This window comes from Delphinus delphis, chromosome 2 (assembly GCF_949987515.2).
Source record: "Delphinus delphis chromosome 2, mDelDel1.2, whole genome shotgun sequence".
NCBI lineage: Eukaryota > Metazoa > Chordata > Mammalia > Artiodactyla > Delphinidae > Delphinus > Delphinus delphis.
In genome coordinates, this window is record NC_082684.1 from 163,969,408 (window position 1) to 163,986,045 (window position 16,638).

The window sequence follows — 16,638 nt, forward strand, 5'->3', positions numbered from 1 at the left end:
TAAGGTGCGTCGCCTTTGCGAGAGACATCAGCTCCAGTACACTGAGCTGAGTAAAGTTAAATAAGGTTGATCGAAATTTGTTCTCGTATTTGCTTTGGGTTTTATTTATCTCATCAGGCATCAACATTATTCTGTACCTCTAGAGCCACTGAAGGGAGAAATCAACAACCCTAAGTCCAAAAAAAAAAAAGTTACTGAATCCTTTGTTACATAAGCAGACACATGTCTGTAGTAGTTGCCAGAGGTTGGGGGGTGCGGGAGGTAGGGAGAGATTGGTAAAAGGGTACAAATTTTCGGCTATACAGTGAAGAAGGTCCAAGGATCTAAAGAATAACACAGTGACTATAGCTGATAACACTGTATTGTATAGATGAAATTTGCTGACAGAGTAGAACTTACGTGTTCTTGCCAAAAAAAAAAGAAAATAAAAGAAGAAAAAAGATAAATCCGTGAGGTAATGGCTGTGTTAACTAACTAGGTGGGGGGACATCTTTTCACAACGTACACATATATCAAACCACCACGATGTACACTTTAAATATCTTACAATTTTATATGTCAATTATACCTCAACAAATCTGAAATTTAAGAAAAGCAAAACTTTTCTACCAAGGTAGGGCCAGTCTGAATGTATAATTTAAGACGTATTGACTATAACTGATTTTATTCTCATAGGTGCTTTCCTATGAATGCAAAAAACAATTACTCAACTACAAGAGATTTCATAGTTTCATCAGGTCCTCAGTCCCATTACATTTTCCCCCAAGATGTTAAACTGCTCAACTTCAAAATCTCCTGCCTCAGGGATTTCAGCCCTATGGACTTTGGCTGAAAAGGAAATTCCGTTTTCCTTTTGTTCTTCTGTGCTCGCTACTCTCTCCGTCCCCATGTCACTAAGCCGTAGCTACACCTCAGTCTCAACCTTTAACAACAGCTTTATCAGAAGGAGTAGTTAACATCCAAAACAATTTCAACTACCAATTTCTAGACCTAGCCCACCAGCTTGGATGCAGAAAACAGGAGAAGGTAGAGGAAAAGTATGGTTATATAAAATACAGAGAAGATTATTAACAATCAACAGTATTTTCCATTGAAAAAAATCTCATATCCCAAGTACATACCCCATTTCTTTTTGCCAAGATCTAACTCTGTCTGCAGCTATATATCAATATTTAAACACACAAATTCATAGCAACCTCTTAGCCACTCAAATATAACCGTAAGATTGATTTTCCTTAATGGAAATCAGATACGAACTCCGTAGAACTCAAGTTTCCACTCTGGCTGTGTATATTCATCACATACAACTCCTGTGAAACAAACTCATGCAGCAGATCCCAAGACGCTGTTGTCATTAAAGATCCATTTGTAGCAAAAACAGTGAAGTAAGACAGGAAAAACAAGCAGGCAAAGATGCAAATTAGTAGTTAAAAAAAAAAAAAAGACTTAACTTTCTAAACATAATTTAAAATGTTCAGATACACCCAGGCCAAACGTTTGCGCAAAAGTGACACATTTGTTAAAGACACGCTTGTGGCACATTAAAAAAAATTTCTGAGAGTGGTTAACGTCTGATACCTCCTTCATCAGACGGTCTTGTTACCTCACTGCAGCACGAAAAGCTAGGGTAAATCTCGGATATTTCTGATTTGTCATCTCCCAGACCTGTACCAAAAGTACTGCTCGAATGAGATCGAGACCGTTGTCTCCTATAATGATTCGCCTTTTCTATATTGGAGGGAAAATATTCATACTTGTGATGAAGTGACTTGAAGAACAAAGGAAACAAAAAAATTACTTAAAAATTTAACAAGGAAGAAAAAGAATCCCTTATTAAATTACAATCCAAAAGCTCAGGTATTAGAAATTCTAGTCACCTATTCCCAAACTTCAGCACACATTGCATCAACTATATAAATGACTTAATGATCATTCATACTCATTTTTTGTCTCAATTTTAAAGGAGAGATGAGGGATGGGAAATTGACAAGAACTAAGAAAACACTGGCAAACTAGTAAACTTCTATCAAACAAAAGGTTTGGTTATAAATAATTCTTTTCAAATATCACCAAGGATACAGCATTTGTTGCCTTTATTTTTAGAAAATTAAATACAAGTTGGCTGATTATGTGGATCAAATTAACTATACAAATATTAGAATCGCTACTTTGCCTTGGGCTTTCAATTTTGTTAATGTCGGCAATCAAACGTGGAGTTAGAAATCAGGGGGCAGAGCAAGCCCTAAACGATATATCTATTTATATTTTTAAAATACTTGCATAACTGTCAAATCTTCGGTTTGCTAAATGTGGTCTGAAAGTCTGAAAAGTCAACCCATGCTATCACTATACCCAAACATCCGAACCATTTGGGTTTTGCTTTTAATTGTAAACATGCAGTCTAAGTTAAAAGTCAAATAAACTTCCTAGGTAAATGACAGATTTTGCATTTTCTAAAAACCCAGAGATAAATGTTAAGGATACTTGAAAATCTATTTTAAGACACTTATGGTACTATATAGAAAATCTCCCCACTGTTTTACATAGAATTATTTAAATTGAAGAAGTCTTTACATTAAAGAACTATACCTTTAAAATGTTGTGTTTTTCATGAAACAAATCTCCTTTATGTCTTAGCAGTTTAGTGCAGTCCAAATGGCTGCATTTGAAAGCCCAGAAAACCTCTAAAATCATATTCACTAATAAAAAGGAGATGTAAGTAAGCTCTAGACACCTTTCAAATAAATCTAGAACAAACTAACCTAGGATATATTAAAAAGCCCTTTGGCAAGTTTTGTTTTCATAAATGATTAAATAGCACAGCAACTCTGTCAGTTTTTCAAATTCCAATCTTAAAAATTTACACTACACAAACGGCACAATGAACCTCCACAGCTCACAGTAGCTTCCCTTTGAGGACAAAACCACGTAAATGGGGAGGAACTCAAAATGTAAGCAGTACCAGAGAGCATATGTAGACTTCTAGACTGAATATTGTCTTCCAGGGGATCAATGTCGAAGATGGAGCCAGGATCTGTGCGCCAAACTTTGAGGTCTTTTACCAAAGGAAGAAATCAACAAATCAAGAATGAATTAAAAAAGTCAGCACCCAAGAGAGTCAAGCAAAAGTCTGAAAAGGGGCGTATGCAAAAAGCAAGCATGTAATAGGCAAACCCACTGTACAGCCTACTTCAGAGAACAAAGGGATATTCACACTCACTGGATTTGCTAAGAAAACTTTGTGATCAAATTTAAGTTGCCTAGTTCATTGACGTTCCATGGGGAGCCTGCGAATCATCACCCAACACACGTGCACGCCAGACAACTCCCTGTATCCCTGAACCCTCACCACTCGTGCTCTCCACACACTGAAACAGGTAAAACGTTGGGTTAAAACTCCTGATTAAGGACATGTGAGTAATTCATAAGAAGCAACTAAAAGGTTTTTGTCTAAGAAAATAAAATAAAAATCAAAAACTTCTCCCCCTACAACAGAAACAAATGTTGAACAAATTGAAAAATTAGTAAAAATTTCAGGTATTAGAAATTCTAGTCACCTATTCCCAAACTTCAGCACAGAAATTACTAAAAATTTCCTTTCTAGCCCTGCCTTAGATTTTAGTATAAGCCTTGCTCTGTCACCATTCAACACTATGTTCCTAAGATTTTCCCAGGCTGACAAGAAGGAACAGCAGGACGAGAGGTTCCTTCCTCTCTGATTTGTGAGACTTTCAGACAGCTCTTGATTCTCCCAGTTCAGAGATAATATTAAAAAATATATAAGCTATTCATATTGCGGAAATCATCAGAATCTCTCTGGCATGTCTATTTGCGGTAAAAGGACGTAAATGGGATTACTTCTGTTATGTCACCCATGCAGACAATGTCTGCAGTACAATTATACAGTACATAAGCTAAAGGGAAACAAAAAAATTGCTCATCCTTCATTATCACCCATGTCTGATATCTGGGCTTCTTTGCATAACAAGTAGGAACACTCTTAAGACCAGAAGGTTATTAAAGACAGAGGACGTCCAACAACAGAATGGATTTGCAATGATACCTGGCAAAGGCCATGAATCCCATCCAACATGGTGTCAAACAATATTACCTGTGGTCCACTTTCACCTGGGCACCACCTCAAGCATTTGAGGAGGAGTCCGATGAATAAGGAAGCGAATTTTAAAGCCAGGGCAAGCACGATCTTTTTGACTGTGCAGACTTGCCAAGCAGGCCCGTCAGCTTACCAACGATGATTCCAGGTCTCCTGTCCATCTCCACGATGTGAGGATGGACACCTTTATAGGCAGCATCGCTGACGACCTGGGTGTTCTTCCTCACTCGCTCTGTCACGGGGTCATCCACAACAGGAGTAAAGCCCCTTCCCTTTGTCTTCTCAAAATCTTCATGATATTTCACCTGAAAAAGGGAAAAACCATATTAACTCAAACTGAAATTTCCTGATTGTTACACAACTCACAAAATTTTGATATAACGACGGTTGTCACTGTACCAGCTGCACCTATTTTTTACATAGATGTATCTTTTCCAATTATTCCAAAAATAATGTCTGAAACTTCAGTTTCCTAGCATCAGAAATCAAGCTGACATTTTCACAATGTTTTTCATCATTACGGTTAGCAGCTCTTTTAATATACAAACCTGTATATCAGTAAGAAGTGTTAAAAAGATATATTTTTAAAATCCTGGTTACTTCCTAAAACGAACTCACTTAGGTATAAATTAATATCCTCTCTCTTAAACTTTAGTATGCAATAAAATGATAAGGTATTTCTACACAATTATTCAAGAAAACCATATTATTTAAAATTAGATTGAGAGTTACCAATAATTATATATATATATTTTTGTATATAATTACAAAAACATATATATATTTCAAAACATGTTTTTCATGTTCTGAAATTGGATTAAGGTGATGGTTGTTCAACTCTGTAAATTATACTAGGAACCACTGAATTGTATACTTTAAATGAGTGAACTTTATGGTATATAAAATACATCTCATGAAACTGTTCTTAAAAAATACATATTTTTATATTCCTTAAACATTTAAACACACCAAACTCAACCTTAAAATGAACTGAAGAGAAGTCCAACCAAATATCTTTCCTAAAGTACATTTACAGTAGTCACGTTAGAAATAAAAAACACACCCAAAAAGTCACTGAGAAAAATTATTTTATTAGACTAAATATTTTCATTACATTTCAGTGTGATTAGAAAGCTCCCCCCCAGAGGACGGGCCCATCGGCCTTTCCATGCTTTGTTAGTTATCCAGATTAATGGTGAACAACGCCATCAGTGCATTGGGTGGCACCATTCCTTAGTATGTTTTAGTCACAGATGGAGGACCTGGTTGGACCCTACCATTGAAATATGATTTTGAGCTTCTTTGACATGTCTGAGACCAGGTGTATCTAAAATCAGACTTGGTCTACCTTTCATCTGTCTCTGGTCCTGGGTATATTTTACCTGCAAAGTAAATAGTAGAACATACTTAAAAATCAGACATTTATAATTGAAAAAAATTACATAACTTTTTCAAGCTTCCCAAGTGAGTGAAACATATACAACGTATCGTGAATTACTTCCCAGGTAACTTGTTTGGTGAATTACATTTCGTTCTAGAATAACAATCTAAAATTTTACTCTCGAGATGGTCTCCTTTAAAGGCTGCAGCCAAGATGACCTAAATCTCTCTACCAACTGAAAACAAATGTGTGAGTACCCAACATCCACTAACAATGTGTCAGTAAAAGTGGTTATCACACTTAAACAGGGAAAATCCAAAGCTAAATGGAACCGAAATTTATTTTTCCATTTCTCTATTTCCCCATTTCCCACCATAACGCTGAAAGAATGCATACGGAACATCCCTCTATTTCCTTTTATTTGCCCACTGCAGACGACAAGAATCAATAAGTAACAAATTTAGGTTCCCTCTAAGCAGCCCCCACTTCAAGGCAGTTTATGTTGAATACAATCAGCATCTCTGGACAGAAATACCACTAGAGAGCTGTGCACTGTAAAGCCTAAATGCTGATTCCTAGGCATAAAGCTCTTTTTGACATCTGACCATCAGCACACTGCTATTTGCGAAGCTGATTATGTATAAGATTAGGATACCAATTATTGCAGACCCGAGGGCATATGTGCATTCAGAACGGAAGCCCTGGTATTTCCTAAGAGAAAGCACACTCCCCGAATAAGACACCGATGTGCACCAAGGGCGTTTAATGAGTAAGTGAATTCTGTGTTAAATATATTTAAAGATTTTTTTCCCCTCTAAATCCTTACTTTGGAGTAATGAGTCATTTCTTATTTTGTTTTGCAGAGAGGATTTAACAATCCACATTCAATGGAATACATCTGTAAAATAACAATTGTTTAACTTACACACCAAAGACTTTACTACTTTCAAAGACACTGGCTAAAATAACATGAATCATTGTTTAAATGAACATAATACAGTTTAAAACAAGACTTTAAATGTAAGTGTTGGTCACATCTGGAAATATCAACAAAGAGTTGCAGGATAATATAAAGTTAGACAGTGGCAGCTTTTGGAAGTCATCTGAAATAATACATGGACTTATTGCATATATTACAAAGGTTTCTTGGAAATCGATTTTATTTTCACAAGGAGGAAACAGGTTTGCAAGTAAAGAATATAAAGGACATGTCCTTTGCGATAGCCCCAAGTGAATAAAACAACTTGCCGAACTAATATTTTCTTGATTCTTCTTTACTCTTTCCATTTCAGGAGTTATACTTAAAGCCGTAGCTCTTCCAGGCTGACCTTTATAATAAACCTGTCATTTCAGAAAACAAAAAGCAGAGCACTGTGAATCAATTCACCTAAATAAGAGTCTCATTGTACTTATTTTAAAGAGCTAGCCAGGGAAAGGAAGCTATGAAAAAAAAAAAGGATGCTATCAGAGGTTTAGTCATATTTAAAATGCTTGCATCTTAAATCATTCTATTTTAATTCATCCCATAGCAGTGAATCACTGTGAATGAAATCACTATTAATGTACTCATTATATGGGCATACCTTCGGTAAAGCTGTAATAAGCATTTTAACACAAAGGAGTATGATATGAAATGTCTTCGTGGATATTACTTTAAGGTACTCTTACCTATATAGAATGCTGCTATACTGTTATGGCTTTAGTAATTAACTGTGGCAGAACTTCTGCCAGGATGCCTAAGTAGTAACCAGAGTCATCCATGAGGCCAGCATTCTTCCCACTGCTCCATCCCTCCTTCTCCAGAATCATGTTCCCTTTTGAGAGTAACAGAGTTACATCAACTGTGACTCTGAATATATTGGGAAAAAGTGAGCATCTACTTCTCCAAAATATAGTTGTCAGGGAAAGTGCCAAACAGGAAACTGCCTTTCCTTTGTAATCTGGTCAAAAGGACTTTAAAGGCTTGAAGAATAAAAGATTTCTTTGAATCTAATAGATCTCCAAATTTCCTCTTCCAAAGAACCCAATTTATATATTAATGACTGCAAAAAAGGATTCTCTCAGTGACCTGCATCCACGGATTACATAACAGAAAGGAGTCAGAGCAGGACAGGAGTTGGTGTCTGAGTAAACACTGACAGCCCCTCAACAAGTGCCCCCCGAATGGACCTGTCCCATGTGACCTATTCAGCCAGGCACACTTTATAATTTTCCCCCAGCATCATCCAAAAATAAAGTGACAACAGCTGGGAGTGGGAGTCAGGGCCGGAAAGGCTACAGAACGAGAATATGTATATATATGTAGGAAAGGGACTGGGAAAGCGTATTTGTAGGGCCAAGATGCCCGAAGCTGCCACTGTAAGCCTTTGGGGCACCACAGAAACCACAAGCATGAAGGAAGACCAGAAAGGAGGGATGCACAGTAACCTGCAAACAAAAATCACACTGTAGTCCCTGGGAACTCTAGCAGGGAATGCCTGGCTGGACCCACAATACCTAAGACCTTGAAACCTTTCCAATAAATTGGCAGTCAATTGAGAGCAGAGTATCAACTCCAGGTCATGAAAACTTTGTAAACACGACCCCCTTCACTGACATGTTGACAATATGTTTGCTCTTGTGAGAAAAAAGTTACTAAGATCACACATTGCTGAGGTTCTTCTGGTTTTCTTTAACCCTCTTCAGCTCTGGTGGATCAGAAATTGCCGTTGCCTGTTTAATCTCTCCTCTGTATTTTACCTATGGAGGAGAAATAAGACTTTTAACAAACAGTAGCATGGTCTCCACCCAAATAGCAACAGAGGATGAGCCTCAAGATTAACCCTAATTTTTAAACATGTTTTTCCACAGTAGACACGTGTCAACCTTTCAGTTCAAATGCACCTGGATTCTGATTCTTCTAACTTAGCAAGCACGAAGTGTTGTTGTGCTTCTTAAAAATGATTTTTTTAAATAAATATATTGCTGTTCAATACCAAAACTAATTGCGAATGCCACAACTAAATGTAATGGAAATATAAGGGGAAAACACTGTAATGAAATCATCACAAGAGAACTATAGTGAAGTAGCCACGGCAGCCTGGGAAGCTGGCTCTACTCCCATTCTGACCCTGGAGCCTCCACCTTCAAAAGGAGCTGCAGATTCCTCACTCCTACCATCATCAGGGATCTTGTAAGGATGAAGCAGTCATCAGCCTGAACTCACTCTTAAATTTTAAAGTCTCTCAAAATTACCCGTTTTAGGAGAAGGTTACTGTTTATAATGGTAAAAGTTCCATAAAAGGGTGAAAGAATGGGAAAAATAACTATTGGGGGACACATCTGAAAGAGATTTCTGAATTCAGGGAGGCCTGGGTTCAAATCCCAGCCCTGCTGTCACAAACCGTGGGTTCCCAGCGTGTTCTCTAACTCCTCAAGCCTTAGTTTCGCACACCTACAAACCAGGAGAGCAAATCGTGCCAACCTCATGGATTTATATAAAGCATTTAGACCAGGGTCCACATTAGAGGAACCTCATGATTGCTAACTACCATTCCTTTATTAGCAATAGATTGCTGACTGACTGGATAATGTTTTCTGTTTTATTTATAAGGTTCCCTGCCCTGACATTATGTCTTAGAACCCCAGTCAAGCCAGGTCTTCTTTTGCCTTATGCCAATAGACAATCTGTTTTCTCAGACTGACAACAGACCCACGATACTATTCTTTAAATCTGTGTGTAGTTTTAGAGATATACCAACTATGAGGTCTTATCCATCTTTGTGTACCAGTGACCAGGATAATGCCCGGCACGTTGCCTAATGAAGATTTCTTGAATAAACAAGCAGGACTGAAGGACAGCAAGACAGTCCCCAACTTTCTGGACTCACACGAGAGGTCTACTGTCCCAGCCCCTCAATATGTGACTGTGGAGAAGAAGCGGCCAAGATGTAGAGGGTCTAATGCTTTTCAGAAGGCGTTGTAAAGAATACAAATATATACTGTTCGGTAAAATATAAGAAGAAACAGAAACAACTTGCCGTGCTCAGCTGCTCCTGGTTTTTCCTCACTCTCTCTATCTCTGGCGTCGTGCTCACTGGAGTTGCTGTGTAACATTGCTCTTTGTACCGGAGCTGAGAGACAAGCGCAAAACAGTGTGGGATTATGGGAAGAGCTAGCACACTGCAACTGACTAAAAGAAACGTTACACAGTGACGGAGCATTCATTAGCTAAAATCTTCATTAGGATTTTAGAGTGAAATATGCTTTGCTAAAAGACTTCGTCATCACAGTGATCCCAGATCCAAGCTTTTTCTTGCCCAAATGTTTTCAATTCTACCTTGGGTTGTTATTCTGCAAACCGCATAATTTAGTGGTGGCCTCTCTGAGTTCGATCGTATCGGCAATGATAAATGATCCCTTCTGTGAGCTTACAGCACTAAAGCACCATTGCCAAATGACCGTTTTATATTTAAAAATTAAAATTCTGCACTCTTATCATTAGAAACGAGGGTTATGCCAGTCCTATGCCTGCACCTCACTGAGTGGCTGTCCCTATGTAAAGAAACGCTGAACCTCAAAGTTTCCTCCTCTACCAAGTTCCAACATTAGAAGCCCGTGCTCTGGCTAGCATTACGGAGATATTTCTGACTGACTGCATAGAGGTGCTCTTTCTTAGCTGGGGGATCAGACCCAACGTTTGTGGTCAGCTTTCTTGGCAATTCCACAACACCCCGGGAAATAAATGAGGATCCAACACAGACAGATAGAATGACATGTCCATCAAATGAATTTTTGACAGGTAAAAGGAAAACTAGAGGTTAAAAATCCCATTATAAGGAACTCCACGGGGACAGTCTTAATGATTTTTTGGAGTTTAAATTTAGTGTTAGAGATTTTTTTTTTTTTTTGTAAGACATCACAAGGTCTACAGGGCCTGCAGATAAAATGGACTTGAGATGTACACCCTCAGCAGTGCATGTGCAAGTGAACAGATATTTGATAAGCCGGGAAAATAAATGAGAAAGGGTCAGGTCCCTGCCAGTGTGATTTCTTTCTCTGTGCCGTGGTATGCAGTTTGAGAGTTTAGGCAGATTCTGTGTCGGATAACTGCCTGAAGTGAGGAAAGGTCCAGTGTAATCTCTATTGATGGCAGGATACAAAGAAAGATTACTCTGGGCTGAGTTCAGAGGAGAAAAAAATTGTTGAACAGCATTACTGATGTTGAGAAACTGTTGTAGCCAATTTCTAGTGGGTATAAGTTTGGGGACATACATTTGAGATGCAGACTCTTTATGTATTGCATTCATCCACTCACAAACATGCTGAGTCTTTACAGGCAACATCTCACTTAATATTCTAGTCTCTGTTTTATAGATGAGGAAACTGAGGCTTGGAGAGGGGTTGGTAGCTTATGAAGGTTATACAGCAGGTAGGGCCTGAAGCTGGGATCAAACCAACAGTCCAGGGCCCACATTCTTCTCCACTACTCCAGTGTTATCCAAACTTCCACCATGTACACACCACTTCCCATATGACATGCCAGATATCACCTGGGCTGTGATTTATAGTATTTTCTTATTAAATTAACTCATTATTATTTTCAAATAGTTATTTTAAGGAAGTGTCATGTTTCTATGATAAATTGAAAACTAGTAACCCTTCTTTTAGAAAAAGGGACACATTATGACAATCTCTAGGCCATACTGAGTGAAGTAAGTCAGACAGAGAAAGACAGATATCATATGATATCGCTTATATGTGGAATCTAAAAAAATGGTACAAATGAACCTATTTACAAAACAGAAATAGAGTCACAGATGTAGAAAACAAACTTACGGTTACCAAAGGGGAAATGGGGGGGAGGGATAAATCGGGAGATTGGGATTGACATATACACACTACTGTATATAGAATAGATACCTAATAAGAACCTACTGTATAGCACAGGGAACTCTACTCAATACTCTGTAATGACCTACATGGGAACAGAATCTAAGAAAGAATCTTTTTAGATATGCATATCTATACATATGCATGCATATCTATACATGCATATATAGATATGCATATATGTATATGTATATCTATACATAGATATGCATATATGCATATGTATAACTGATTCACTTTGCTGTACAGCAGAAACTAACACAACATTGTAAATCAACTATACTCCAATATAAAATAATTTTTTAAAAAAGGACACATTAAAACAAGTTAATCCCTAAGTCAAGGCCAGAGCGGCAGCAGCTACCGTGTGCATCTGAATCACCATGTCGGGGCACTGGCACTGCCAACAGCCTCCTCGTGGCCTGAATTATGATTTCTCTCTCCACCTTTCTCCTGCCATCTTCCGCCCCGAGTACCCATCACACCAAACCTTCCCCTCTTTGAACAGATCTTGGATCCTGAACACATTCAGCTTGCACTGCCAGGAGGGCCCTTTCTCACGAAATCCACCCCAAACTTTTATCAATTCCTCAAGACCTAACTCAAATGTTACTCTTTCTCCAAGGGTTTTCCTCTCTCTCACTGACATAGCCTTCCTTCTCTGCATTTCCCCAGCACTTTGAAAACAGTATTATTACTTAATATTAAATGAGATATTGCATGTAAAGAACTCAAAAAGCGTAGTAAACACTCAGTAAATATTAATTATTGTTACAGCAGTTAATGCACCATCTTTATTTACTGCCACAGCTGCTTCTCCTAGAGACCCTGAGAATACACACAGCCCCTAGGACCTTAACCTCATCTCTGAATGCCCCCAAGGACAAGAACAGAGTAGGCATTCGATACCATGTTCTTTAATAAGCAAATACACATGCTTGGTGTAATGCTACCCCAACATAAATATGTGTGAAATCTTATCTCCACCTTTCAGGAACTGGCCCTCCTACAATGGTATTCATCGTAGTGGTACTTCACCCGGACAAGTGTCATGCGCACAGAAAACAATACTTAAAGGAATATGATCACACATTGCTGATGTTCTTCTGGTTTTCTTTAACTCTCTTGAGCTCTGGTGGATCAGAAATGGCTGTTCCATGGTTCATCTCTTCCTTGTATTTTACCTGCATGATTTATTTTTTAAAATGTAAGTTTTATTCAACACAAGGCTTAAAAAATAGTTAAGAATTCTTCATTTGTAACTACTGCATAGTTGAATTTTTAATTCCAATATTAATTTTCCTTCAGTGGGAACACAAATTTTTATTTCATCTGGTGCTTTCAGGATTCCTTTATCCTGAAGTACAAAGAAACCCATATCCATTCCCCTATCCATCACTGAAGAGGTTTTTGTTTGTTTGTTTGTTTTGTTTTGTTTTTTTGCGGTACACGGACCTCTCACCGTTGTGGCCTCTCCCACTGCGGAGCACAGGCTCCGGACGCACAGGACCAGCGGCCATGGCTCACGGGCCCAGCCGCTCCGCGGCATGTGGGATCTTCCCGGACCGGGGCACGAACCCGTGTCCCCTGCATCGGCAGGCGGACTCTCAACCACTGCGCCACCAGGGAAGCCCTGAAGAGGTTTTTTAATTAAAATAAGCATATATTGCTTGTGAAAATAAATTTTATCATCAGGCAGATGCACCAAAAACCTTGGAAATTATCTTAATATAATAACTTATTATTTTCTATTTGAAAAGCAGTTTCTATTTATTAACATGTTAATTGAAATTCACCATGTATTTAAAGGCAAAAGTCAAACTGAGTTAGCTACAAAGTCTTGGAAACACTGTGTATCTGACCGAGAGTACCCAAATGATCCAGAATAAGAAAAAAATAAAAGAAGAGAAAGGGGAAGGTGGAGGGAAATGCACTACAAACAGAGGCCACTGAGTGCTGATCGCTATAGATGGGCCAGTGGCAGAAAGTCAGGAAGTGTCTTCTACCCACACAATCATGTTATGTAAAGCCCGCCTATATCCCGGCATTTGCTTCAATCAAAAGCTCCTCGTTCAAGTCTATTTAGAGGAAGATCAACCAGACAAATGATAATGCCAACACACAGTTATGCCTGGGACAAGCTCTTTAAATTTACGAAATGATTAGTGATGCTATCATATCAGGTGGTATTTTAATATGTGTAAAATTCATGGAAGATTGGATTCGAGAAAAAGGACACACACATATATATGTACGGAAACATGGGCTAGACTTAAGAGGCATATGTTGACATTTAGCCAAGACTTAAATCTACATAAAACGTCTTTTAGAAATCATTTGGTAATGTTTAAAATGATTAAAGCTGAAACCCACACTGACAGTCATAAAGAAACGATACCTAAATATCTTTGCGATCATCTACATCTTAGCATCTGTACATTTAATGTGAGATATGAGTAACAACGTCAATATTAGGCCAGATCCAGAACAGTTAAATGGAGAGTACATTGAGACAGACTAGCTCTAACTAAGATTCAAAAGTAGCTCTTAACAGAGAAAGCTAATAGCCCAAAGACTTTTACTCTGGAGGTGGAAAATGTCGAGATCTTTAAATGTTAAAGAGTCCTACCTTGGTTTGACAGATCTAGCTAATCTTGAAAGGGCAACTTTCCATTTGAATACTAAGCAGGAGTTTAGGGCCCAACCTCATAGAGATACAGAACTACTATTGTTTGCTAGAAGGGGCAGTGGGATGCTGGGAGACGAAATGATAGACTGTACTACTTTCTGTGATTTTCCTCGGGTGAGGAGCTAAACATGATTAAAGACGAACATTTCTGTTTTTCATACGACTCCAACCAGTCATTTCACTGTAGGCAATAGAATTGCACAGTACAGAACGTTTATAACATTATATACACCAGTACACTGATGGGTACATTTCAAATATTATCATTTGGAAGTGAAGGAAACAACCGTTTTACATTTCTCAGCCGAACGAATTTCTCCACCAGACTCTAGCGTTGCCTGACACAGGCTCTCGCCATGGCGGATCGGAATCCTCACCGTCAGGTCCTCCTCCTTATGCTTTCCTCAGGAGATAGCTCCATTCATGCTACAGGGATTTTAGTGCACTAGGATTCTGCAGATTTTTTGTAAGTTCATTTTGAAGTCTGTTTACCACAGCATTACCTTGCCTCTCCTACTCTGTCTCCACAAATGCCAGTGCACACATATTCTAAGATGCCAGGTAACCGTCAGAGTTCCTGACAGAGGAGTTTAATCAAGGCAGTTCTACTTGGATGACTTCAAGAAAACTCTGCCTCTAAGGGTGAAGGTGAAGAGAAAGGTCAGGCAAGGGCAAGCGAGGAAAGAACCCTACTGAGTTCCTCAGCAAGAAGCTAAATACAGTAGGCCCTTCACTTCCTCAGTGTGAAACCGTGGATATGGAGGGCCAGCAGTAAGGCAGTTGAGCATCTGCAGATTTTGGTATGAATGTGTATGAGTGTGTGTGAGTGTGGGTTGGTGGGGCTCCTGGAACCAACGCCCATGGATACCAAGGAATGACTGTATAACAACTATTACCAAATATGCCTATTGGTAAGGATAGCAATTATCCATTGTAAATGTCAAGCACTGAATGAAGAAGTTTTTAATCCATAACATTAAACACCTCCTCTACCCTTCCCCCAAGCTCAGAGGGAACTGGGGGTGGGGAAGCAGGTAATTTATTTTACAAAATTATAGTGAAGGTGTGTGCTTTCCTTTGCTGGAAATTGGAAGAAGCAGAAGGCGAATGGGGCCTCTTTGAAACCTTCTCTTAAGCCACCAAATGAATGCTCTAGGGCCTTTAATCATTCTGTCAGGGTAAAATTTCTTTCCTCCAAGTTGTGGAAAGGTATTGAAATGTATCCTTTCTCTGAAAAATTTAATACACTTAAAATTCTGTTCAAAAGGGTGAAATCTAATCCTAGATTTCATTACTGTACTATTAAAGTGATCTATCTCTTATGCCCTATGATATATCAAGATGAAATACTGCTTTAGGTTCAAGGGGAACAAGGCTACAGTTTCCTTCTGAAAGTTAGACCTTTGATATTTGATGAAATAGTGCTTCAACAAAGTGAAGAAAAAAAGGCAGCCAGTTTAGTAAAGAACCAAAAACATTTATCTAGCTTATGTTTGCTTTTGGAAAGGATGATTAATGCTATAGAGAACTGGGGGCTTCCATGGTAGCGCAGTGGTTAAGAATCTGCCTGCCAATGCAAGGGACACGGGTTCGAGCCCTGGTCCGGGAAGATCCCACATGCCTCGGAGCAACTAAGCCCGTGCGCCACAACTACTGAAGCCTGCACTCAAGAGCCTGCAAGCACAACTACTGAGCTCACATGCCACAACTACTGAAGCCTGCGCACCTAGAGCCCATGCTCCGCAACAAGGGAAGCCACCGCAGTGAGAAGCCACCGCAATGAGAAGCCCGTGCACCACATTGAAGAGTAGCCCCTGCTCACCGCAGTGTAGAGAAAGCCAGCGCACAGCAACAATGACCCAATACAGCCAAAAATAAATAAATAAATAAATTTATATTTAAAAAAATGCTATAGACAACTTACTGAACTAATATTCTGCTGATTTTTCTTCACTCGTTCAATCTCTGGAGTATCTTTTACTGCTGTGCCAGCTCCTACTTCTTTCTTATAAAGTACCTTTATTATAAGAGAAGGAAAAGAATAACTATAAGCTTATTAGAATTCAAGTCCTAGAGATCTGATTCTTGAAAAAGAAAATTTCTCAGATTTTAAAGTAATGTGAATACAGCTTCTATTTATGAGAACCAATGTCACGTTAATCAATTAAATAATCCATTATGAGAACAAATGCAAAACTTTGGTTTTGTATTCCACAATATTACAGTAAACCTCTACTACCTGTTCTAGGGTATGCTTGGTAACTTACAAGGCTTGATCTGAGAATATAAATCAGCAAACTAGAGTTTCCTTCTCAAATACAAATACATATCACATGTGTATTTGAGAAAAATCAAAGGACATATTAAAAAAGCTCACTAAGCAGTTATCATTTAATTCAAAACCAGCATGAAGTTTTAAGCAACTGCTATTCTCCAAATGAGAGCAAAGATGCTCTCGTTCTCTTCAAAGAAAACATTAGCTCTATCTTCAACATCAACACTAAGTCAGCCTATTTTCCTTATCTTTCCACTTATTCCTTAGACCTTCCCATCCTTACCAATACCCACCCCTTTCAAACACAG

The 16,638-nt window shown here is 38.5% G+C and overlaps 2 protein-coding genes across 3 annotated transcripts in view; both read right to left on the reverse strand.

Annotated features, from left to right (window-relative positions):
* NEBL (nebulette) overlaps nucleotides 1–16,638 on the reverse strand; it is a 337,204-nt gene that overhangs the window by 26,120 nt on the left and 294,446 nt on the right. Inside the window, exons 5-6 of one of the 2 annotated variants that reach the window (XM_060006186.2) lie at nucleotides 4,248–4,419; nucleotides 2,963–3,055 (exon numbers count right to left, since the gene is read on the reverse strand). In XM_060006186.2, the coding sequence (XP_059862169.1) occupies nucleotides 2,963–3,055; nucleotides 4,248–4,419 (265 nt within the window). The remainder of the gene's footprint in view (nucleotides 1–2,962; nucleotides 3,056–4,247; nucleotides 4,420–16,638) is intronic. The other variant, XM_060006187.2, reaches the window with a different exon arrangement.
* Nucleotides 5,199–16,638, reverse strand: part of LOC132421067 (nebulette-like) — a 121,507-nt gene continuing 110,067 nt past the window's right edge. The window contains exons 18-23 of the mRNA XM_060006185.1: nucleotides 15,980–16,072; nucleotides 12,458–12,550; nucleotides 9,515–9,607; nucleotides 8,142–8,234; nucleotides 6,744–6,836; nucleotides 5,199–5,496 (exon numbers count right to left, since the gene is read on the reverse strand). Of these exons, the coding sequence (XP_059862168.1) occupies nucleotides 5,362–5,496; nucleotides 6,744–6,836; nucleotides 8,142–8,234; nucleotides 9,515–9,607; nucleotides 12,458–12,550; nucleotides 15,980–16,072 (600 nt within the window). The 3' untranslated portion in view covers nucleotides 5,199–5,361. The remainder of the gene's footprint in view (nucleotides 5,497–6,743; nucleotides 6,837–8,141; nucleotides 8,235–9,514; nucleotides 9,608–12,457; nucleotides 12,551–15,979; nucleotides 16,073–16,638) is intronic.